This window comes from Sinohyriopsis cumingii, chromosome 8 (genome assembly GCF_028554795.1).
Source record: "Sinohyriopsis cumingii isolate HCF-2022 chromosome 8, ASM2855479v2, whole genome shotgun sequence".
NCBI classification, from domain to species: domain Eukaryota; kingdom Metazoa; phylum Mollusca; class Bivalvia; order Unionida; family Unionidae; genus Sinohyriopsis; species Sinohyriopsis cumingii.
In genome coordinates this window covers 99,581,088-99,608,104 of record NC_142968.1, presented here as the reverse complement: position 1 = coordinate 99,608,104, position 27,017 = coordinate 99,581,088, and the positions used below count along the sequence as shown (strand labels likewise).

General features: G+C 37.4%; 1 protein-coding gene across 1 annotated transcript in view; it reads right to left on the bottom strand.

The window, feature by feature from the left end:
• LOC149794228 (protocadherin-like wing polarity protein stan) overlaps positions 1-27,017 on the bottom strand; it is a 58,171-nt gene that overhangs the window by 16,783 nt on the left and 14,371 nt on the right. Inside the window, exons 3-5 of the mRNA XM_089969092.1 lie at positions 20,823-20,982; positions 19,361-19,525; positions 17,749-17,886 (exon numbers count right to left, since the gene is read on the bottom strand). Coding sequence (XP_089825218.1) covers positions 17,749-17,886; positions 19,361-19,525; positions 20,823-20,949 — 430 coding nt within the window. The 5' untranslated portion in view covers positions 20,950-20,982. The remainder of the gene's footprint in view (positions 1-17,748; positions 17,887-19,360; positions 19,526-20,822; positions 20,983-27,017) is intronic.

Below are 27,017 nucleotides of genomic sequence, written 5' to 3'. Positions count from 1 at the left end.
ACGTGTTAGACGAAAAATAATTACAATACAATGTTCAAGCGCATGTCCGACACAGCATTTGACATGGAAGCACCTGTCCTTAAAGATGAGTCTGTACGCGATTATCAGTTTTATTCTTATGACGCACGATTACCAGATCAACGTGGAAGAATTAAACTACAAGTTCATGATAAAAATAGATACATTTTACCCGCTGAGGCTTTTATTGAGGTAGAAGGTGAAATTATAAAAATGGATGATACTGTATACGCAGATGCAGTAAAAATTGGCTTTGTCAACAATGGTATTATGACATTATTTGATAGCGCCACTTATATGATTGATGGAAAAAATATCGAATCGATTCAGAAAGATGTTGACGTTGCTACAACAATAATAGGATTGGCAAGATACTCTGATGATTATACAAGATCAGCAGGTCCCACGATGATGTTTGTAAAAAATAATTCTGATAACCCTGAAAGCGATCCGTATAATATAAGACGACCAAGAAATTTTGCCAATAACGCTGATGCTGATGTGTGGCCAGTGGTTCATGGTTCTAATCCAGATTTCAACTTGGGATTTGCAACACGCCGATCAATGTTGAATGCAGGGAGGAGAAATTTTTCATGTACAATTCCGCTAACGCATATTTTTGGATTTTGTAGAAATGTTAGAAAAGTTATCTTTGGAGCTAGACACACGGTTGCTCTTGTAAGAAAGGATGATGATAAAGATGCTCTGCGGAGACCTATTGGTGATGCTGGTAAAGTAATACTAAATGACTCCAACGATCGCAGAAGAACAAAAATTACTTTCTTTTATGGACACAGGTGGTAAATCCCTGTTGTCATGGTTAACAACAAGCACGGATAGTATACAAAGTAACGCTAACGGTCAGTTTACATGGCATATAGCATCACAACAAGGTGTTTCTGCACCGCTGCATATTTTTATTGCGTTTCAGGAATATGATCGATTAAACTCACAAACTCACTCTCATATGATATTTGACCAACTAGGTATCACAAATATTTCTTTACGGATAAATGGACAACAAGAACCAACAGAAAATTTACAACTTAATTATGGACAAAATCATATAGGACGTGTATATCATCGTTTGATGTCATTCATGGGACGTGATCAAAATGTGGATACCGGTTTGCAAATATCACAACATGATCTTAAAACTTTGTATCCTATTTATTACTTTTCGCTGGAGCATCTTGATCTATCAAAACAATCTGTCGTTGATATACGTCTCAAAGCAACATTAAATACAGGTAGTGGTGTTGATTGTAGAGCTATCGCGGTCATACTCAGCGATAAAGCCATGTTATTTGAAGGTGATAGCGGTCGAATGAGAGTCATTGATGCACCAGTGGAAAATCTTTAATCATGTTATTTAGAAAAAGATATGTATATAAAAAATGTCGTACAGTCATGTTAATGTTGCTCTGACTCCCGGTCAGGTGAAGAAACTTCAATCGAAAAACGCCAACAAATGCGGAACAAAAATATCACTAAAGAGAGATCAGATTTCTAGTGGCGGTCCAAACAAATTACCGTTGACAAATAACCAGATTAAACATCTCAATAAAGCGCTCGAATCAAAAACCGGAGTTCAATTTCATCTTTCTCCGAGTGCCATCAAGGACATGGTTAAAACAGGTGGTATTTTTCCACTTCTCGCGGCCATTCCGGCATTAATAGCTGCTGCTGTTCCAGCCGTAGCAAAAGCAGACACGTTAGGTGCTGTTGGAACAGCTGCTGGAATGGATCTAAAGAAAGCAACAGGAAAGGGGTACAAAAAAGGGACGCGGCCTAAGATTGCCGGGATCTAGTTGGGGAAGAGGTCTGAGGCTTCCAGGATTACTTCATTAGACGGTCCAGCATCAAATTTTGATTTACTTAATGCTGCTAAACAACTAAAGATATCTGCCTTTAGAGTTGTTTTCATGCGAGATCAATTACCGAAACAACCGAATGAACTCGAAACGGGTATTATTAATCTTGATTCGAATTCAGGACCCGGTACTCATTGGGTATCATACGCAATTGATCCACGTGGAATCGTTTATTTTGATTCGTACGGGTTAGCTCCACCTGTTGAATTTATCAAGTATGTCGAGCCACTTCATAAAAAAGTTTGGTATTCAACGCTACCAACACAAACAATGACAGATCCGCCAATATGCGGCCGTGAAGCAATTAATGTACTTAACGCTATATCAAAATCATCCAAACCACCACATAAAGTTGTGCATGATTATACAAGTAACCGCTTCGTTGCGGGCAAGGTGTTTTAAACAGATCAAGTATATCATATAATGGTTGATATTTACGGAAGATCTTCCTCTACATGTTTTAAGAAAAGTAAGAAAAAGTCCGACATCGATTTGTCAAAGTACGCTACTAAAGATGAACTTGCCGATATTATGAATCTTGCTGGAGTTGACCGAGATGAAGTTGTTGTTTTCCAGGACCGATATAGTGTTTTAAAAACGAGTAACATCAAATGGAATGACATAGTTCGACGAGTACTCGGTGCGGTCACGGATAACATCCCTGTGTTTACTGACAGCGGAAAAATCAGAGACTCAAGCATGTCGTTTACAACCATCAGAGATGAAATTGCAAGAAGTGTTGCTAATCGCGTGAAAAACACCGGCGACACAGAGAGAACTCAGCATGAACGGGAATAAGATAGTAGTTTTGAGAGATCCAACATCCGACGAAGACGCAGCAACGAAAAAATACGTCGACGTCAACTATAACACCGTAGATGGTAAATTATCCACGTTGCGGGCCGAGTATGATGTTCACGTACACGCGTTCACAAATCTCCACAGAAATTTTAGAAAAATTAACGAAACCGCAGAGGAATTTTTTGGTACTCCGCCCATCGCTGATATAAAACTCTCTGATATCAAAACTAATATCGACACGATTAAAAAAACACTCGAAGATATCGTGGCGGGGATTCCTGAGATCGTTAACAAAATTAGTTTGAATAAAATTTCAGCGGGAGTAACTTCCGGGCATATTACCAACATCGTATACACGGTATCATCTGGATTTGCAACATGGTCAGAGAAAAATAAAACTATTAAATATACCGCAACAGTCAATGGTGTGTACAGGCTATCTGTGTTCAGTGCTGCAAAATTCGAGATATTTACAACGTATCCATGGCGTCATTCAACTGATAAGTTTTCTGGAGTTGTCTGTTGTATTAAACAAGGGAACCGAAGAAATATTTATTCTGGAAGTAGCTGATAAGAAATTAAGCGCAGCATCTTAGTGGTGGTGTATAGAATTTGTAGCTGATACACCTCAATTACTTACTGCATAAAACATGAGTACCTCAATCGACGATGCATCTTAATACAAGTATAATCAAGCGTGTGAATGCCAAACAGCGTTGAAAGATATCATCGAACAATATACGGTAAAAGTAAAAACATATCGTCGACGACTGGTTGCTGGAACAGGTCTGATATTATCAGCAATGACAATAATGGCACCAGTAGCCGTAACAATCTGTATTTCAGCAGCAACAACAATTGCAGGTGTTTTTAATAACGTAGCAAAAAAAAAATATGCACCTGCATGAATGAAAAAGTATCCGATTACATAATAAAATTACACACAGCGACGGTCGCATACTCGAAGTTATCTTCGTTGTTATCAGCAAGCCTCAGCGATTAAAATATATAACAGTGCTGTTAAAGGTACGAGTATTAATAATGACATCACAGGAGCTACTCCAGCAGATCGTGACAAACACAGCTCCACCAAAAACAACAATGATCTCGGTAAGCTCGATTAATCCGAATTTAGTGTTAATTTTCCAACTGCGATTCGCGCAAATGAAATCGCGTTAGCACAATTACGAGTATATTACAGCTGGCCAAATATCAGATCAAAATCATTTAATGGAACACCAGCAAATAATTCGCTTGTATTTGCTACCAGGAACAAACCAGATGGAACACCTGATTGGGTCGTTGTTGGAATACCAACTGGCAGTTATGAGGTCGAGGAAATCGATGAAGAATTTCATCGTAGAATAAAATCAATACCCGAAAAGAATCAAAAATATCAATTAAAGTTCATGAACCATTTTTATCAGCAACGATTGAAATACATTCACCCGATTAAGGCGTTGATATTTATCAATCATCGGTAAGATCCGTACTAGGTTGGCCTGAAATTCCTTCCCCGATACCACCGATACCACCAGAACCGATAAAGTCTGATTATGTCACGGATAGGCAATCATATCATGAAATTAAACCATCATCATCGTATCTGAGAGGTTTAAATGTTTAAAAAAAATCAACATTTGTTGAAGTTATAGTCAATGATAATACTGAAGTTTGGAGATTTAAATCAGAAGGACCAGATTTATTTATTGATCGATTTGATATTTATGATTATTTTCGGGAAATTGATGTAGAATGTGAAATACAACTAAATCAACTAAATCAATATTTTAACGAACATATTTTTGACATGTCAGCGTCATCACGTGAAAAAATCGTCACGTGTGTGGAAATATTAAATCAGCTTATATCAGACATGGAATATTTTAACAACCGAATGGTTCAAGCGATGGTTAATTCAAAAAATTCTGAAGGATCTTCAACAAAAAGATGGTTAGATTGAAATAGAGTAAAAGAATCTGATCTACCGAATTATAAATTCCTCGGATATAACGTGGATGAACTAAAAAAAATCACTCAACGATATCATCAACGAAAACTTTCCTAAAATACTCGATGCGTGGAAAAAAATAGCTCCACCCGAGCCTATCCTTAGATATAATAACAGTCAACAAAATGACGGACGTCACATCTCACCAGGAATCGTTGATATACCATCAACGATCGCAGTCAATCTTGTTTGTGACGTAGTCGATGTCAGCTATCAAATCGATCTTGGAAAGTCAAATCAGGCTCAACAAGGATATATATTATACACATTCACTCCACAAGTATCTCCTGGGAGTTTGATCGTGCAAGAGCCAACCATTCATGTTTATCTACATACACATAATCAGTATTTGTCACGAATAAATTTCAAACTCACCGACCACATAAGACGATTAATTGACCTGCGTGGGGAGGAATTAATTGTGAACCTACATGTAAAGTCTTAAAGACTTTTATCGTAATGCTTTTTAATCATAGATCTTTGATCAGAAATATTTTTATTTTTTCTGAAATATTTTTATTTTTTCTGAAATATTTTTATTTTTTCTGAAATATTTTTATTTTTTCTGAAATTGATGGGGTAGTTGGTACTCAGAATCGTGTAAACCAATCAATTTCGTAATTTTGATGGGTTAGTTGGTACTCAGAATTATGTAAAATATCAAATTTTCAGAAAAAAATAAAATATTTCTGAAAAAATAAAAAAATCTTTCAGAAAAAATAAAAATATTTCAGAAAAAATAAAAAATATTTCGAAAAAATAAAAAATATTTCGAAAAAATATAATATTTCTGATAAAATAAATTTCTGATAAAATAAAATATTTCAGAAAAAATAAAAATATTTCTGATAAAATAAAATAAAATATTTCTGATAAAATAAAATAAAATATTTCTGATAAAATATTACACGTGCTTGGTCGTTTCATCAGTAACGAAGTTACTCGCTGACAAGTTTTCTTAATTGTCTTATACGAGTACTGATTATTTTCTTTGCCTCGTATTCGTGGGATAACTCCGATCTAATTTTTTCTACTGCAGCAGAAAGAGGAACGAATTCCTCCACTTGATCATCTTCTATAGTAGCTAGCGACTGAAACATCGCAGCCTGGATTCGTTTTATGAACCTGTATTCGGATGATAGTGTGTGTATTCCTTGGTTCTTACGTTCTTGTAAAATTTCAAAATCAGAAATTATTTTTTCAGGATTTAGTTCATCAGATATATTAATACCATCTTTTCCAATTTTTTAATAGCAGAAATAATATCATTAATATTTTCGTAGTTCATTATTATACGGTATATATATATATATATATATATATATATATATATATATATATATATATATATATATATATATATATATATATATATATATATATATATATATATATATCCCCATGTGAACTCCTAATCGAGTGTTTTAGCGAGTTCAGGAGGATGTTTCAAGGACAGCACAACATGTATGATGAATGAATGAATGACGACACAACATATAATACCCTTATGAACCCCTAGTCGAGTGTTCTAGCGAGTTCAGGAGGATGCACGAAACACAATCCCCTATGAGAGCCCCTAACCAGTCAAACAACGGTCTAGAGGCTCAAGAGGGTGTGTTTGGTGAAGACAGCACAACATGTATAATGAATGAATGAAGGACAGTGCAAACATAAATTTTAATTAAGGACGGCACAAACATATACAATGAATGACTATCCCCACATGAACCTCTATTCGAGTGCTTTAGCAAGTTCAGGGGGTATACAATGAATGATAATCTTAATTAAGGACAGTACAAACATATACAATGTATGACAATCCCAACATGAACCCCTAATCGAGTGTTCTAGCGAGTTCAAGGGGTATATGAAATATATACAATGAATGAATGACAATCTTAATTAAGGACGGCACAAACATATATGAAATATATACAACGAATGAATGACATGAAATATATACAATGAATGAATGACATGAAATATATGCAATGAATGACAATCTTAATTAAGAACGGCATAAACATATATGAGGCCATTCTCTATTTTTGACACCCACCCCACATAATCAGCCTGTGGGTGATACAAAACATGTATCCACCACCAGTGACGTGGTGGGGTGGGTATCTTTTTTTCTGTTGAGTTTTGAGTGCTGGCGGGGCCCAATTAATTATAAAAATCGCTAATAAGCGTAACCACCGACAGTTGTCAGTCATGGGGACTCGATCGCCGGGCCTCGAGTTCAGAAATTCTACGCGCTATCAATAGGCCACGGAATCATCTGACAAATATATGTTTCAGAAGTTATTATATCGGTTTCTGAATGGATTGTATATATTTCTGTATGGATATAATAAAACAGCGGTTTCTGAACGGATTGTATATATTTCTGTATGGATATAAGAAAACAGCGGTTTCTGAATGGATTGTATATATTTCTGTATGGATATAATAAAACAGCGATTTCTGCCTTGAAAAAATAGTCTTTTATCGTAATAGCGAAAGCATCCTAAAATTGAATATTTTTCACCCACTGCACCATCAAATATTTTATTACCTACAGATCAGTTTCTGAACTCACTTTAAAATATATAAATGTAACAGCGTGTTCTGCCTCGATTTCTCATAAAAGATTTAAATATAACTCGCTATATTGTACGATGTAAAATACATTTATTCTTCTATTTTGTAACCTCAAAAAAGACATAAATATCTTTCTACGAGTATAATTATTGATATTAATTTCGATGTAGATGGTTAATTGACTAATCATGACCGTAAAAATCAGAAATCTACGGAAAAAGCTATATTACAGAATTATCTCCCTTTCACTGAAGTCGAAAAATAAGTAGTATACGAGTGAAAAATGGTGGAACCCCAAAAATAAATGGTTAATAAATATAATTCAAGGTAATTACTTGATAGCGATGACAGTTTATCTCATTAACAATAATGGAAGATGATTCTTTGTTTATATTTCTTGGAAATAGTAGATTTGGTTATATTTTCCGCGACAAATTGTACTGAAGGCGGATTAATATCAAAATATTTCGCAGCTGAATTTATTGATTGAAATATAATTTCTTCGCCAGTTTCTATATTTGTAGATTTTACCGCCCTCTTTCCGGTTGTTTTACATCTCCCAGTATTACCACGTATATTATTCTCGCTCTGTGTAACAGCTTGAAGGTTGGCTAAATTATTATTCTGAGGATCCTCGTCAATATGATCGGTCACAAAACCGTCTTTGATCAACCCTTTGTGACATTCATACACAAATCGATGACAGAGATAAGGTTTCTTCCAAGCAGTAAACAATAGATAACCATCATTATTAATATAACCAACTGGTACTTTCTTCTGACAATTTCTGATCATACCATCATGATTTGATTCGTAGTTTGTTATTATAGGATGTGGGACAAATTCTTGGCTCATTTATATAATAATATTATTTGTTTAAATCATAATTTGTCTGAAAACGTATTTAGATAATCCTCCACGGATTTTATAGCTCCGTCACTGACATTATTTTTTTTTATCATGATATCTTTTAAGCTCGCGATATTTTTTCCACCACAACGCGCACATAACTCTGTTTTATCTCGTACTCCAACACCACATCGCAGACACGGTTTGGGTCCTAAACAACCTTTACGAAGGCTCTGCAAGTGTTGTCCACAAAATTCCTTCCTGCAGGATTTATTACAGTGAGTTAATGATCCGATCATCAACCATTTGCACTTGTTCTGTTGAGACATTGTATATGTGATATTTTTTATTTAAATACATGTCTGAAATACAATATGGGAGAATTCGAGAGATTATCCAGAATCAAGCCCTGGAAAACAAGTAAATTCAACTTCGACAGGGTATCTTCTGATTTACAAATAAAACATCTAGTTGATAAGAAAAATAAAAGTTTGATCAATAAAGTTCACGACGCCAAGAAAGAATTTCATGCAGATGGTGCATCGCATGTATGGTCAACGTTTCAGATTATAGGCGACAAAGATATCATCGACGCTACGATGAATGACAAACGAGCGGCAGCTATTATTGAGCAGCTCGATGATAGAAGTTATCTTTTCAGAATAAAATTTGTCGTGTTAACAGAAACAGATAACTGGATTATCCGTGACAAATATGATCCTGTCCACAGTAATAAAAAGACTGTCATACTGAGTGGAAATTCCAAACCAGGAGCGCTGTCTGGTATTGACAAACCGTATTATGAGCGAGCGTATCCTGTGACAGCAGTTATTTATGGAATCTATGTGATAAATGAAAAACCCAGCATTAATAAACTGGCACCGATGAAATTTTCAAAAATAAATTGTGTGGCTGAACGAGTAATAGAACATTTTACAAACGCAGCCCGTGGAAACGGTCTGACGAATTTACGACTTGAAAAAATAAACAAATGGGCTGATTTAGTGAAGGATACTGGAGCTACAATAAACGATGTTGCTAAGTTGGAGAAAACACTAAAATTCCTAATAATAGTAAAAACTATTACGGGGAGATTTTATATAATTCGAAACATCATAAAAAAAGGAGGAGCTCCAATAAATATCGTTGATCATAACGCGCACGCGTGGACTAGCGCAGTAAGTGTTTCCACGAAATCGAACTGTTAAATACTATCGCGGAGATATGTTTGATTTTATTAACGAGATAAGTAAAAACGATCCTGTGTTAGTATGGCTGTTTCAGAGTGCTAACAACGAATCAGATATGGAAGAAAAAAATTAATTTGATCAGTTTGTAAGACTGAATGGCGTTATTTATGGAACAGATCTTCTCCACGAAAAAATGAAAAATCTTGCGCTGCAATATACTAATGATACTGACGAACTATTGAGCAACTGTTTTACTGTTCCGTCAGTTGCAGCTCATTTTTCTAGAAAGAAAAATTCGTGGAAACCAACTCGGTCTAATTTTCTTAATGATATAATACTGAGTTGTGTCGAATACGGACACGGTGGATTGTGGAATACCAAGTATAATTAGAAAGATGTTATTTCAGTTGATATGGTTGCATGTTATCCTGGAAGTTTTCTTGGATACGGAGATTGTTATGTGTACTTTGAGCGATTCGGTCATCCGACGTACGAGATGACACGAGTATCGATAAATGGACCATTACCGGATTTTGACTTAACTGGATTTGCTTGCATCGAGTCATTTGAAATGTCTAAAGATCTCCATGCGATTTGTTATACCTGGTTTGGAAAACATTTTTCAGAAAAAAATGTGGGCACCAATAGTACTCTTACGGTATATGCTCGATTGTGCGATGTTAACACTGTTGATTGTAAGTGAAGCAATTATATAATATCGGAAACAAACCGAAGTTTGGTTACCACAACAAAAGAAATATTCCGATGATGAAAACCCCGATATAACCGATTACGAGAATAAAATTACAAAAGATCTCGGTAGAAAAATAATCGGCAAGTTCACCCAAGGAGGATCATATGATCATAAACGACACTGTACAAGACTGATCATGGACGATGCTGAGTTAGATTTTATAATCGCTGATACAACGAACAGAAATACGTTTATAAGTCGAGAAATTGCTTTCTTGTCAAATGGAACTAAATTAGGTACAATTGTAAGTTATATGGACGGTGAGTCACCTCAGTATACTCATTTAAGATCATCGATGCTCGCGTACGTTTCAATAAAACTATTATCGATGATAAATAAAGTTTCTACACTCGCTGTCTGAGTCGCTACAGATTCGTTTTATATCAATAAAAAATATTCGGGATTACTAGAACAACTACATATCGGTACTTGTGCATCATGGGGTTCGTGGAGAATAAAAAAGGAAAATATACTTGATTATTCCGAATCAGCTGATGTTGCGGTTAAAGATATTTACCTGATAAATAATCAGATATCAAAATTATCATCTGCACCATCGGTGTACGATCCAATAACCAGAAATAAAACGGTTTATCTGAACGGACCGGGAGTTCTGGTAAAACCACTCGAGCGATCGAACAGTTTCAAAACTCAGATATGATCGTGCTAACACCCACACACAGACTCGCGCGAGAGATGAAACAACGAGAAGTACAATCATGTACTTATAGCTTCTTCCGATGGAAGGGTGATGCATGGACTCCTGATCGAATGGGAGAAAAATATATTCCGAGGATTATAATATGGGATGAAATATGCACGGTGCCGTTAGAAACATTAAAAACATTTCTAGATTGGTTGTTAACAAGAAGTACTGCTGTGATAATGTGCGGCGATCATGGTCAACCACCACCGTTTGTTGGACTATCTCCACATGGATGGCTAAAGAACTTTGTCGATTATTACGAAGAAATAAATCATGATCATAGAGCGCTTGATGCAGAATTAAAACAGTTCAAAAATTAAACAGACTACAGCCGAATAAAATTCAATGTGAAGTAATGCGTGGAATAATTTCAGAAACTTCAATGAACTACTTTCTGCAGACGTGGAAACCGAATGATCTGATAGTGACAAGTAGAAAAATAGTTCGTGATACACTTCAACGGGAATTGTTTCAGTAACATAAAGAAAAATTTCCAACATTGCCAGTTCCGTTATGTTATCGACCAGCTGATACGCGGCGGCAGAACATTGATGCTGATATACCAGGACAGACCGAGAAAGAATTTAGTATTAAATGATATTATCACAGTTGATGTTGATGTTGAAGATGCATTATCGTTGAACAAATCTCCGTGGATACTAGGATATGCAATGACGATTCACTCATCTCAGGGATTAACTATTTCTGATACAATTGTTTGGATTATAGATGATCGTATCGAGTGGTCAAACTTAGTTTATCTCGCAGTGTCTCGAGTCAGAAGAATATCTCAGTTGCGGAGAATTGTCTTGGACGAGTCAGTGACTAGTGATGATATTGACGATGATATAATAAGAAAAAAAATTAGCTGGTTATAAACAATCTGATAAAAATAAAATAAACGCGATTTTGATCTCGACGTTGAATTTATCAGCACGTTGAAACAACAACAGAATAATCATTGTACAAGTTGTAATTGTGTGATGTTATGGAGATATTCAAATAATAATCCAAGACAATTTACCGTGGATAGAAAAAATAACAGTCGCGGTCATACACGAGAAAATGCAATATTGACCTGTCTTGAGTGTAATCGACGTAGAGGTGCTAGTTAAGTGATCGCGGTGGTAATTGCGTATCCTCAGGAATCACCTGTAATTGTTCACGTGTAAATCCACGTTGAGGAGCAGTTGAATCTAATCTGTAGATTGCGGGTCTACCTGAAGATCTTGTCACGGTGGATATCTTATGTGTGGTAACACTCCAAATAGGATCAGTCGTTCTTTTTTTTACCACTTCGAGTTCACCGGGTTCATATAAATACCTTACAGTAACATTACCCAGTACTGGTTGCGTTGAAAAATCACGTCGTTGTACGGGTATATTTTTTTTTGCAATTGCATTAATAGGTTTCATTTTGGTCGTTCGAGTTACTTCATTATTTAACGCAGTTATCACACTTGGTAATCTTGCAACCCATTTACGAGATCTCTTTTCTTGAATAAATTCCTTCGCGTATTGTTATCCAAATAACCGCTCAGCTAGCGTTCGATTAAATCGTTCAACAATTGCCTGATCACGATGAATTGCGGTATGTCCTCTCGTATTTTGACATTATATTGCTTCATCAACGATGATACTGGACCAAGAAATTCCTTACCAGGATCAACCTGTAGCAGCTGTGGCCATTGTAGACCACATTGTGGTCCGAGTCCACGTTGATAAATTCGTTTAAACGCAGAAGCTACTTCAGCAGCTGTCTTTGTCAATAATGGTTCTGCATCTTTATATCTACTTGCAACATCAACGACAGTTAGCGCGTATTTGTACGTTTCTCTACGTACAGTATCATGTGGTAGAAACAGAATATCAGCTTGATGAACTTCATTAGGAACACTAACATCGAAATACGCGTACTGAATTTGTTTCGGCGGTGGTAGGTAAATTTGCCATATTGCCTGTTTAGATAACCATTTTTTAGCGGTAACACGTGTGACTTTGCTGCATCAGCGAGTTTACTAATTGCTGCGTTACCATTCCTGTATCCTCTTGGGGAATAATAAATCGTTTCCATTTATAATTAATTACCAGCACCTAGCGCTAATTTACCTTTCATCGCGGATCTTATTAACCAATTGGCTAATGATTCTCTTATATTTTTATTTTTTATAGAATTTAACGCATGAATTAATTTCACATCTGCAATATGTCTGTCTTGTAGACTTTTGCTTTTATACGCTACATCATGAACATGACACGCTTTGTCAATAGCGTTTATTGGTTCCTCGCCTGGGTTTGGTTGATCCTGATTGTCCAGTCTGATATCAAGTCGAGTACCAGGATCACAATAATTATATCCTGGTAGACGTTTTTCTCCTTGGTATTTAGCCCAGGGAGTTCCTGGGAACTTTGACATTAATTTAGCAATATCACCATCATCTTTTTTAGGTAAAAAAGAAAACTTTTTTCTGTTACATACTGCACATCTTCCACCATATGCTATTCTCGCATTTTTTGTTGTAACCGTGGATAGATCATTAGTTGGGGTTTTAGTTCTACAGCGTAAACAATATAGATTCATGTATTTATATAATATGGATATAATTGATTTCTCAGCAGCTCTAAAACGAGAACCTGTCAAACATCATCCTGCGTTACCGAACTCGATTAGGATGATAATAATAGGACCATCTGGATCGGGTAAGACACAGTTATTACTTAATCTTATAATGAGATGGTTGAAATGGGATAAGTTGTATTTGGTAGCACCATCAGTTGATGATCAACGACGTTATGATGTGCTTAAAGATTTTAATGAAAACGCAAGATTATTGGATAAAGATAACGATGTTGTCGAGTTTATAACCGATATTGATGAAGCACCATCAGTAGATTCCATAGAAGGATTTATTAATAATTTAGTTGTATACGATGATGTGATGCTGGACAAACAATCAAATCCAGCTAGTATATTTTCTCGAGGTAGGCATAAAAATACTGATGTGATTTATGTTACTCAGCGATACACACAAATACCAAAAGTAATTAGAGACAACAGTAATATTTTAGCTGTGTTTAATGGCGTAGACACACATACGTTGCGCAATATTCATCAAACTTGGTGTGGCGGAGATATGGATATAAATAAGTTTAGAAATTTCTTTTCACGAGCGCAAGCTACTCCACACGGATTTATAACAATAAATTTACATGATCCCAGAACACGATATCGTGTGGGTCTCGATAAAATATTTAGATGAATAGCAGCAGGGAGGGCGCGACCTCAAGTTGAGTCGATTTGTTTTGTAATATGATCGCTATCAACACGGATAAAATTATATTTAACCAATTCGAGGCTTCCTCGAGTTGGTTAATATTTTTGTTTCAAATATATTTGCTTAAGATATAATATAAAAGATAAAAGGGTTTATTTTCGGTTTTGGACGCTCCTACAAAGTGGTGGGTTCGCCCCTCCTGCTGCTCAGGCCCTATTGTACTGATGGCATGTACCTTAAAACCTTGCAGTCCCAAATATTTCAGTTAAACAGCACGTGACTTGCCTCACTAAGGAAGCTAAAGCTCCCTTAAAATGAGAGTTCTTTTAATTTCATGGATTCTGCGTGAACACTCGTACCCTCTAAATAACAAAGAAATTAACTCTTACATACAGTATTATAGACAATATTTACAAAAAACCATACGTATTTAAGGAGATCAGTCACAGTCAGCATAAACTAAATACTATACTTACGATACTGACAAAATTTACCATACTATCACATGAATTGACTATATGATACTGACATGAACTAATTGTGGACTATTAACCACTTTACAATAATAACCACTTTAATAATAATAATAATGAACCAATAACGAACCAGTTTAATAATAATAATAATAATAATAATAATAATAATAATAATAATAACAACAATAATAAGGAAGAGACAGAGCAGGCCAATGACATCAAACATGTTTAAAAATGTCGGACATTGGTATGATTCATTCCATATAGTATATCTAATTAAATAGTTAAATAGTTAGATCAGCTACAAGACCTGAAAAGAAGACAACCAATTTTCTACTATAACAAAGCAGGAATTAAACACAGAAGTTTCTGAAATGCTGTGTAAACTACCGATCATGATAAGGGGCAGGTAAAAATAATATTTTATTTTCACTGTCTGACTAATAATTATTATTCAAATCAAGGTAGTAATTACAGAATTATGTCAGCTTGTATCCCATACAGATAAATATATCACTGCTGAGGATTTTATTCCTATGTAAATACCATTACTGGAGGAACTGTGTAGAGAAGTTATATAGAACAGCCATAAGCATGCGCAACCATTTCATATGTATTTAGGTCGGTTGAATATAAGTAAACTCAGTAACGCAGCGCATACTCCGATTAAGAATGGTCCAGACATCGAGCAAGCAGTGTTTCTTACAGTGTAAGTAGACTTCGACCAAACAGTGTCACTTACAGTGTAAGTAGACTTCGACCAAACAGTGTTTCTTACAGTGTAAGTAAACTTCGACCAATCAGTGTTTCTTACAGTGTAAGTAGACTTCGACCAAGCAGTGTCACTTACAGTGTGAGAAGACTTCGACCAAGCAGTGTTTCTTACAGTGTAAGTAGACTTCGACCAAGCAGTGTCACTTACAGTGTAAGTAGACTTCGACCAAGCAGTGTCACTTACAGTGTAAGTAGACTTCAACCAAGCAGTGTTTCTTACAGTGTAAGTATACCAGATTGAAACAGATAAGATGGATTGATTCTGCGAAGAAAATTGTCAGATTTATATGTAAATCAATGAAAATTCGTACTTTTCATTCATCTTATCGTCATATGTCAGTCATACTGTAACATATGCAAATACCAACAAACCGCCAACCAATACGAGCGCTGGTAAAACGTGTTGCATTATTTTATTACATACGCAATTACTCAGGTTTGATGTTTCGACATCTAGGTTTATTATCACTATGACTATCATATACTAGTTGAAACGGCCCTAATGTCAACATTTTTAACAACTTTTCATGAATTTTCAGTTCATACGTAAAGTTATATAAAATAAAATATAAAAAATATAATATGACGACATCGTTGTTGTAGCTTATAACTATTCAAACCGATTATCTTCCCCCACCACTCCCCTCTCCCCACAAAACAGTAACACACACGAACAAAACAACTCCCACAACAACAACAAAATAAAAATAGAAAATAAAAAAAAATAAAGCGGTCTGTCGTACTTTAGTTTAGAACTGGTTTTCGATGGTGCTCAAAATGTCCACCCTCGAGTTCATAAAGAGTGTTGATGCATCCAGTTACATATGGTGGTCAATATCATACATATACTTCGTAAGCCAATTATTATTTTGAATGTATACTCGAGAACTACGTCTAGAACTATTTAGCCAATTAAGGAATCATTGGAAATGTGTCTCCCGACCACAGTGCAATAAAATACGGACTTTTACATAAAATGGCTAATGTCTATGTTGCTCTTACCACTATGTATAAAGTAGTTCCATCTTACCACTATGTACGAAGTAGTTCCATCTTACCACTATGCATAAAGTAGTTCCATCTTACCACTATGTATAAAGTAGTTCCATCTTACCACTATGTATAAAGTAGTTCCATCTTACCACTATGTATAAAGTAGTTCCATCTTACCACTATTTATATAGTAGTTCCATCTTACCACTATGTACGAAGTACTTCCATCTTACCACTATGTATAAAGTAGTTCCATCTTACCAATATGTATATAGTAGTTCCATCTTACCACTATGTATAATGTAGTTCCATCTTACCAATATGTATAATGTAGTTCCATCTTACCACTATGTACGAAGTAGTTCCATCTTACCACTATGTATAAAGTAGTTCCATCTTACCACTATGTATAAAGGAGTCCCATCTTACCACTATGTATAAAGGAGTCCCATCTTACCACTATGTATAAAGTAGTTCCATCTTACCACTATGTATAAAGTAGTAACATCTTACCACTATGAATAAAGTAGTAACATCTTACCACTATGCATGGGGCCCCGAGTGGCCGAGTGGTCTAAAGCGCTCTCCGTTACGGATCACTGCCATCTCACCTCTGTCTGCGTAGGTTCGAGTCTCGGATTGGGCCAAGGTGGGTATGTGAGAAAGCTTGCCAGTAGCTTCTCGAGGGTCGGTGGTTCTTTCTGGGGTATTCTCGGGTTCTTCCTCCACCATTAATACTGGCCGCCATGTATAGCCTATCGTGTGCTGAAAAATGGCGTTATTCCCAACAACAACAACAACCACTATGCATAAAGTAGTTCCATCTTACCAGCATGTATAAAGTAATCCCATCTTACCACTATATACAAAGTAGTTCCATCTTACCGCTATTACAAAGTAGTCCCATCTTACCACTATGTATATAGTAGTTCCATCTTACCACTATGTATAAAGTAGTTCCATCTTACCACTATGTATAAAGTAGTCCCATCTTACCACTATGTATAAAGTAGTCCCATCTTACCACTATGCATAAAGTAGTTCCATCTTACCAGCATGTATAGCGTAGTCCCATCTTACAACTATATATAAAGTAGTTCCATCTTACCACTATGTATAAAGTAGTCCCATCTTACCACTATGTATATAGTAGTCCCATCTTACCACTATGTATAAAGTAGTTCCATCCTACCACTATGTACAAAGTAGTTCCATCTTACCACTATGTTTAAATTAGTCCCATCTTACCAGAATGCATAAAGTAGTTCCATCTTACCAGTATGTATAGCGTAGTCCCATCTTATAACTATATATAAAGTAGTTCCATCTTACCACTACGTATAAAGTAGTCCCATCTTACCACTATGTATAAAGTAGTTCCATCTTACCACTATGTATAAAGTAGTTCCATCTTACCACTATGTATAAAGTAGTTCCATCTTACCACTTTGTATAAAGTAGTTCCAACTGCTGGGCACAGAGTTCATATTATACGTGATCTGACTCGGAACAGTGTTGTCCGTGTCCGTCACACTGACAGTGAATATATTGGTGTAATTGGATGTACCGATAGAAACGAAACCTAGAAAGAGAATTTATTGATACAAATAAATCACTTGATGAAAAGGCCTAAAGAAAAATAGGAGAAAAAAATAACATGCAACAGAAATGGAAGATATATATGGGGTGGGGGTGAAGCAGAGAAAGGAAAGTTTGTGTACGTTTGCATGTATGTGTGTGTGTATATATATATATATATATATATATATATATATATATATATATATATATATATATATATTTAGACGGACGAACGTAGTAATTGTTCGACACAGATACTTGACAGAGAAAAACATACTTCAAAACTTCATTTTAGGATTGACAGAGACTTATTAAAACGCAGATAAACAGAAAGAGACGTATAGTTTAGATGACGGAAAGACGAAACAAAGACAGGGTCTCTACCGACATGATGATTAATGAAGATGTATGAAGAAACTTCAGGCCTGTTATGATACAGCGATACGTATCGAGAATATGGATACGTATATGACGCCAGTATATTTCATATCGACACCTCTTTGTACAATGCGTTTAATGCAAAAGAGTTTAATGCAGTTAAAAAATTCTGTAAAGGTTGCATTTGCAAAATGAACTTACCGTCAGTACTCGCTTATAAGGCGAATCCGAATGCAAACTGCACAGACCCAGATCTGCCGGCGCATAATGCGCCGGCAGATCTGGGTCTGTGCAGTTTGATAGGAGTAACCAGTAGAATAAACAACATATACCCTAATATGCAGGGGCATTATATAATGGCAGAAGAGTATCTTTGTTGTTTGCAGTTTGATTCGACATATAAGACAATTGAAGTTGCTGACTGAATATTTTCATGTAGGACGAATTCAGCTTCAGGTGTCGTCATACCATGGCTACTGAGTACATTCGTTTCAATGGCTGGAGAGCGATTGCTAACTGAATAATACATTGTGATGATACGTTATTCATAGAACTTAACTAATGCATCACAATACACATATATTTGTGATGGATGTATTGCAGTGCTCATCGTATCGTAACATCTGTTACGATAGACGGAGAGAAAAGACCGAGATTAAAAAATGGAGGTCACAATTGACAATGAAAGTCAAACAGAACATAAGCTTAAATGACGAAAAGACAGAGACAGATGAGACCGGTTATTTAGCGGCCTAAGGGAGGTAGCAAACAGCGCCTTGAAAGTAGTTGAAACAACTAAACAGAATGATGGATACACAGAACAAACGGAAACTTGCCTGGAACTCAGAGAAAGACACAGAAAAATGACTTCTCAGAAAAAAAGGTGTGAGAAAGACACGAACAGATAGATAAGGAGCAGGTACAATCACATGAAAGCAGACAAACGGGAACATAATACGTTCATGAAGATGAAATAAAGATACCGATACAAATATTCTGATTGAGAAATAGGTTCCCAAAACGGGATACAGGGATAATACGTAACTGAGAGAGAGAGAGAGAGAGAGAGAGAGAGAGAGAGAGAGAGAGAGAGTTACCTGGAAGGTTGGTAAACACAGGTGGGTTATTTTTCGTCACATCTACGTGTAGAGCGGAGACTGAGGAACCACCCTTTCCATCAGTACAAGTTACTTCAATACGAAAATACGGTGTTGCGTCATAGTCGTATTGGGAACCTCCTCCATTGTCACTGATGAGGTTTCCTGGAACGACAGGTATGCCAGGATGACTATAGTTTAATCTGCCTTATTTTATGTCCATTGTATTACACGTTTTGTAAATTTTGCAACTAGAGCTGGATGACTCGCTATATCAAATCCCCACTCTATTACATGTCCTCTTACTCCCCTCTCCCGGGACTACGACCTTCTCAAGGCCGTGACCCAAGGGTCGTAACCCAAAACCCGTTGCATATATTATGTTTCTCCCCCTCCTAAAATGCATGTGCTAAGTTTTTGGTGCAAAATTATACAAACATGTCTCTGAAATTGCAATTTGTTTATATATGACATTAGGATGTTCCCATAAATGCCATGGAAGGAACCAAAACAGATCAGCAACCTGTGTACCATGTTTGGTGATATTTCAGTCCATTGGACGAGGAAATGGGTCACTGACGGACTACAGTTGGATGATATAGCAATATCCCCTTCTTACATCCATGCTTAAACATGATGATGAATGCCAAGAGCGTTTACAACGGATAGAGCAAACGAGTAAACAACAATACAAGTACCATCAAACCACATCAAAACGATGTTGTTTCTAATATCAGATAGTCATACATAAATTGTAAGGTGATGATAGTGTATATTTAACTGTTTTAACAGGTAAAAATTTGGCGTATTAGACGCGGTTGCTGGTTGCGTTACAAGTAATACTGTTGCAGAAAACGGACTGTATAGACTTTGATTATTGACTGTCCAGGTAGTAGCATCATTTAGATGTTGACATAACGAAAACTACAAAAATGTGAGAAAATCAGCGAGTTCGAATATATATATATATATATATATATATATATATATATATATATATATATATATATATATATATATATATAATTGTCCCATACACTAGCATATGCTTGCAGAGAAGTCTAATCAGAAGCCGCTAAAGTGAAAGCAAATGTTTCAACAGTGCTCAAAGAGATTGAATACTAAAAGCTAATTCACAGACGAAAATTGAATATGTTTTATTGTGAAAGACGTTGAGATCCGTATCAAAGGAAACAGTTCTGCTATTAATATTTCTTCACATATTTTTACTCTCTTTTCTCCATCGGAGATACAGTATTTTAATGGCTCCAGATTTATGACTGAAAATAGTTCCATATAGTAACTGATTAAATAAGGAATTTCCAGGCTCCTACAATACAAAAAGAGACGTATCGAAACTACTATAATTGCACAATTTCTTGTAAAAAATAATCCAATACTCATCATCATGATCATTAACGACAAAAGAAATGTCATCAACCTCTCCTGTCCATAATCTCACCGGAAATGCTGTACGTTCTGCTAGAGGGCGTTATTGTGCTTATAGAGCAGGTTACAGTGTCTCCATCGGCGTCTGTCACGGTTAAAGTGAAAATATTTTCGTTGGCTGCATTGTCTTCACTTCTCATAATACAGGCCGGCAGATTGGTAATTGTCGGTGCCTAAAATAGAGTATTAGCATCAACGAAGAAATTAGAAGCATCGAGACCACGTTTATAGCTTTGTTTAACTTAACAAGTATGGAAATACGACTCTTTGCAGATAGCCATTCTTCAATTTTGGTTAAACAATTTTGGTCAGCTCAGGCACCAAAAGGTAAGGCAGAGGTAGGCCCATTATATCGCATACAAGTCCAATGTAGAGATAACATTCGCATAATATGACACGAAGAATTTTATCTATAAAAGATGAACAATTTCGGCACCGTATGTAAAACAAAATAGCTTTTCTCCGAATGACATTAATAATACGTTAATAAACATAAGTGCCTCCTTCTCCCCAAATGCATCATAAAACATCGATCGCACAAGAGATGTTACAACCAAATAAACATGTTGCATAAGTTACATCATAAAACATCGAACGCACAAGAGAAATTACAACCAAATAAACATGTTGCAACAGTTACATCATAAAACATGACCGCACACGAGACGTTACAACCAAATAAACATGTTGCAACAGTTACATCATGAAACATCGATCGCACAAGAGACTTTGCAACCAAATAAACATGTTGCAACAGTTACATCATAAAACATCGACCGTACAAGAGACGTTACAACCAAATAAACATGTTGCAACAGTTACATCATAAAACATCGATCGCACAAGAGACGTTACAACCAAAAAATCGTGTTGTAGCAGTTACATCATAAAACATCGATCGCACAAGAGACTTTGCAACCAAATAAACATGTTGCAACAGTTACATCATGAAACATCGATCGCACAAGAGACGTTAGTAGTATATGGGGTGAGATTAGCGACAATGGGAATTAGCATTACAGACCCCCCCCGGGTAAGATTAGCGACAATGGAAATTTAACATTAACCACCCTGGGTAAGATTAGCGACAATGGAAATTTAACATGGGCAAAAAACCCTGGGTAAGATTAGCGACAATGGAATTTAACATTGGAAGAAAAAGACGTTTGGGTCTGTCTAGGGACAAGGGGAATTGAACATGGGGAATAGAGTTTGGGTCTGTCTAGGGACAAGGGGAATTGAACATGGGAATAGAGTTTGGGCTTGTCTAGGGACAATGGGAATTGAACATGGGAATAGAGTTTGGGCTTGTCTAGGGACAATGGGAATAGAGTTTGGGCTTGTCTAGGGACAATGGGAATTGAACATGGGAATAGAGTTTGGGTTTGTCTAGGGACAAGGGGAATTGAACATGTTAGAAAAAAACTACTTTAGGGACAAGGGGAATTGAACATGGGATTTTTTTTAAAAAAAAATTTTAAAAAAGGGTAGGCAATGGAAAGTCAATCTCTTTTCGAGAAATGTGGGTGGCCCTGAAAAGGGCCTTTGGTTTCATGTTAATATTAACATAGACGGCATCTGTCACATCTTCTTCTTCTTAAACTCCTTCTAACTGCAGGTCCATACACAAGTACCCTCTTGAGGCATCCTTGTCTTTCTATGTAAACTCTTCTCATCCATAGACTAGTATCTGTCCTATCGACAACAGTCTACTTGGACCGGACATACATGGGTATGTCCGTCCTGAACATCATTGTTGACACAAGGGTGGAAGATTGAACGTCGGTCCACATCTTGAGGCTCCGAGAACAGGTGAGTGATTGCACCGAACTGCGCTTATTCATAGGGAGAGGAAGGATTGAAACGGATTTAGTTCATTGACCAATCCAAACACGCGTGACAAAATTCAGTCAGCCCGCATCCAATCCGAAGAGAGCAGTCTGTGACGTCACGTGGTCTATATAGATTCGCTAGCGCCTGTGTGCAGTCAATCTATGCGACAGTGATTCAACATGACGGAAACTCAGGAAACGATTCACTGGGGTGCACCAGCAGTGGAGACCGACCAAGGGAACCCGGACTTACTTTCAGAAGAGGTACATTGGAATTTTGAGGATTTTCTTACCTCGCAAGAATTTGTTCCGGAACCTTCGTCTCATTCTTCATTACCGCAAGTGGAGAATTTTAGACAGAGACAGAAAGAAGAATTGGAGAAATTTATGCAACGACAAAAGGAAGCGGAACAAGCTTTTCTCCTACAGCAACAGCAACAGCAACAAGAAGAGGTAAGAAATAAACAACAACAAGAAGAAGTATCAGCAAAGAAACAAGAGGTGAAAATCAAATGGCCACGGTACTGTTGGACATTTTAGCGGAGTTAAGAAGTCTGAAACAAATGTATCAGACTTCTTTATCACGACCGAAGAGAATACGACCTTCCCGAGCTAAACACGCCAACCCTGTGACTAAGCCTACCGTACCACCCTTAGTGATTTCAACCCAATCATCATCATCATCAACATTACGCAGTCCGGAAGTAGGCCTTGGCCGTGGCAAAGGCTTAAGGCAGTTAAAGTTGATTGCTTAAACTCACCCCTATACCAAAAAAGGCCCTTTTCAGGGCCACCCACTTCTCTCGAAAAGAGATAACCTTTCAATTTGCCAATAACTCAAAACTCAACAAAAAAAAACCCCATTTTACCCTTATAGTACGTGTCTGTGTATGAGTGCGTGAGTGTAGCTTCTTATTTAAAATCAAAACTCAAAGACACTTACCTTATATAATTAATGTATTCTTTTCTCCATAGTTACAATCCAATTCACAATTCACAACAGAACACTTTATAAATTACATTCACTTCTTCTGTTTCTTTTTTTTTACTCTCTCTGTTTTTTAAATTTCTTCACCGTCACAGTCTTTTCCTCCTCTTCCTCCTCACTTTCTTCCCTTCTTCTTTTCTTCTCCTGTTTCTTTTTCTTCACCTGGCTGCTTTCTTCCTCTGAAGAATCTCTCTCTTCTTCTGAAGAATCCCTCTTTTCTTCTGACTCCTCTTGTTTCTTTTTTGGGCAATCTGGAGATCAATGTCCTTTTTCTTGACAATAATAACAGGTATCTTGACTTTTGTCTTTTCTAGCCCTTGTTTTTTTTTCTTTTTTGACGGTCTGGACACTCTGAAGACCAATGCCCTTTCTTCTGACAGATATAGCAAGTATCTTGACTTTTATCTCGAAAGGAAGGAGAGTAGTCCGTCGACTGGTCTGAAGAGAATTTTCTAATGACCCCTCGCAAAGCTCTGATGAAACGTTCCATCTGGGTAGTCTCTTCCATCGTTGTGCTCGGTTTGAGAGTGAAATGAATAGTGAAAGGACAAGACACACACCCTTTTTATATACGCTGGTTTGCCATGACTATAAATTAGTCTATGGTGTTTAAACTTGAGTCATTTGACGTTTTGCACTCAAGATGAAACGATCCTATTCATTCGAGAAGAAAGAAGAAGAAGAAAGTAAGAGGCAGAAACATGATCTATCGCCTCGTACCAGAGCTGAAGTCTTGGCACAAATTCATGCCAGTGATTTTGAAGAGGACATGAGTGAACCAGAATCTGAACCCTCTAAACAATGTTCACCACCCTTAGTCAACAATGAAAAGTACTATTCCATTCGAGAGACGGAAAAGCGCTCCTCTAGAAAATTTAGAACCACGGCTTACACCTACACAGTGAAGTTTAAAGATTTCAAGTCCGACGTACCATTGGAGAAAGCAGAAGGGTTTATCATCGAGATGTGGGATTCTTTGCTCACCGCACTCAAGCGACAATGTCAACCCAAAGAAGACGATCGCTTGACACTATCCATAGATCACGACAGCTTGAAATCCCCTGTTTGGATCGAGTTTAGCAGACCCGAAGAACTAACCCCTTCCAAAGTCATGGACAAGATTCAACACATACAACAATCTAATGATCAGTTTGACATCACCGATGGAAAAGCCACACTGAAAATGGCCCACGTCTCTCCTCCTCAAGGGACCGGACAACGCAATAAGGTGTTATTGGTGAACGACCTTCGCAGCACCAAAAAGAGTCTCGTCCAAATTCACAATTCTCAAGACCAGATGTGTTTAGCCCGAGCCATCGTGGTGGGACGAACCTATGCCAACAAGAACAACACGGTAGAATGGAAAAGAGCCTGGAAAACTATTCAACGATCCGACCGAGCCAAACAACGAAACGAAGCAGAACTCCTGTTACAATAAGCCGGACTGTCCAAAGACACACCCTGTGGCATTCCTGAGATGCAAAAATAGCAAGATGTCCTAGCTCCACTCTACACCTTGAAAGTGCACCCCCAAGAAATGCGCGGACCTCTGTTGTTTCGAGGCCAAAACTTTAAGGACGGAAAATACATTCATGTCTATTATCACGATGACCATTTCGATACCATTACCACTATCACCGGATTCCTGGGATACAGTTATTACTGTGAGAAATGTGACTGTGGCTATAACAATCGAGAGCAACACAAACATTGCGGATGGAAATGCTCAGGATGTTTGGCCTCTCCACCCTGTCTGAGCGAAGGACAAGAAAGAGTACATTGTCCTGCTTGTCTGCGCACGTTTGTCAGCCCTGCCTGTTACCAACAACATCTGAAGACGCAAGGTTCACAGCAGAAATGTGCTTGTCAACTCCTGAGATTGTGCCCTACGTGTGGACAAGGCCTACGTACCAACAGTGCCAAGACACACGTATGTTCAGGAAAAAAAATGTCACATTTGTCACCACATCGTGGACTTGGAACATCAATGCTACGTGCAAAAATACCAACCCCCACCAGAGAAAGAGGATGGACACAAGAAGAAAGGCAATTTCATCTTTTTCGATTTCGAATGCATGCAAGTGACTGGCATTCACGTTCCTAATTTCTGCGTGGCTCCTCGAGCGTGCGAGAAGTACATTCAAGAACCTATCTTCAGTCATTGCCCTCACTGCAGCAAGATTCCTGGAGGACGGGAAAAAATCTTTCGGGGACCGAACACGTTAGCCGATTTTGCCCAATGGGTCTTAGACCCCATCGACATGACGTGGAGCCAAGAGGACATTGAACGTTACGGAGATTGTCATCGTCATGCCACAGTGATGGCTCACAATTTCTCCGGATACGATGGACAGTTTCTTTTGAGGTATTATACGGAACAAGGCATCGAACGTCCTAAAGTCACTTTGAACGTAGCCAAAATCATTTTCATGCAAGTGGGACAAGTGCAGTTTAAAGATTCGATGAGTTACTTGGCCATGCCTTTGAGTCGAATGCCTAAAACGTTTGGAATGACAGAAATGGCTAAAGGGTACTTTCCACACTTTTTCAATATGGAAGCCAATCAACACGCCGTTCTACCCCATTTACCTGAGGATCACTATTACGACCCCGACAACATGCGTACCGAACAACGAGAAGCTTTCTACGCTTGGTACCAGGCTCACGCCTCCGACTCTTTTGACTTTCAGGAAGAAATGTTAAAGTATTGTCGTTCCGACGTGGACATTTTACGGCGTTGCTGTGGAAAATTTCGAGAACTGTTCATGGAACACGGAGGGGTCGATCCTTTGAAAGAAGCTTGCACCATTGCCAAAGCGTGTTCCTTAGTGTATCGACAACGATTCATGCCTGAAAACACCGTGGCTGTCATCAGCCCTCAAACGACCCACTATGTCAAACGTCAGTACTCGGTCAAAGCCCTGCATTGGTTACATTACTTGTGCGATAAGGAAGACAAATGGATTCAGCATGCCCGCAACGGAGGAGAGGAGGTGAAAAGACCATCGGAACGTATTCGGTCGATGGCTGGGACTTAGAAAACCCCAAGATCGTGTACGGGTTTAACGGTTGCTTATTTCACGGATGTCCCGTCTGTTACCCTGATCGTAGCACTAAAAATCAGTTTTTACAACGAACCATGGAAGACTTGTACCAGGACACTTGTCAGCGACGCCTAAAGTTAGAACAGGAAGGATACCAAGTGGTGGAAATATGGGAACACGAGTACGATCACCGTATGAAAACCGATCCTGAGTTTAAACGCCTCGTGGAAAGTTACAAGCTGATGGACCCCTTGAACCCGAGGGATAGTTTGTACGGAGGAAGGACCAGTGCCACCTGTTTGCTGTACCAAACCGACGAAGAGAAAGGAGAAGAAATCAAATAC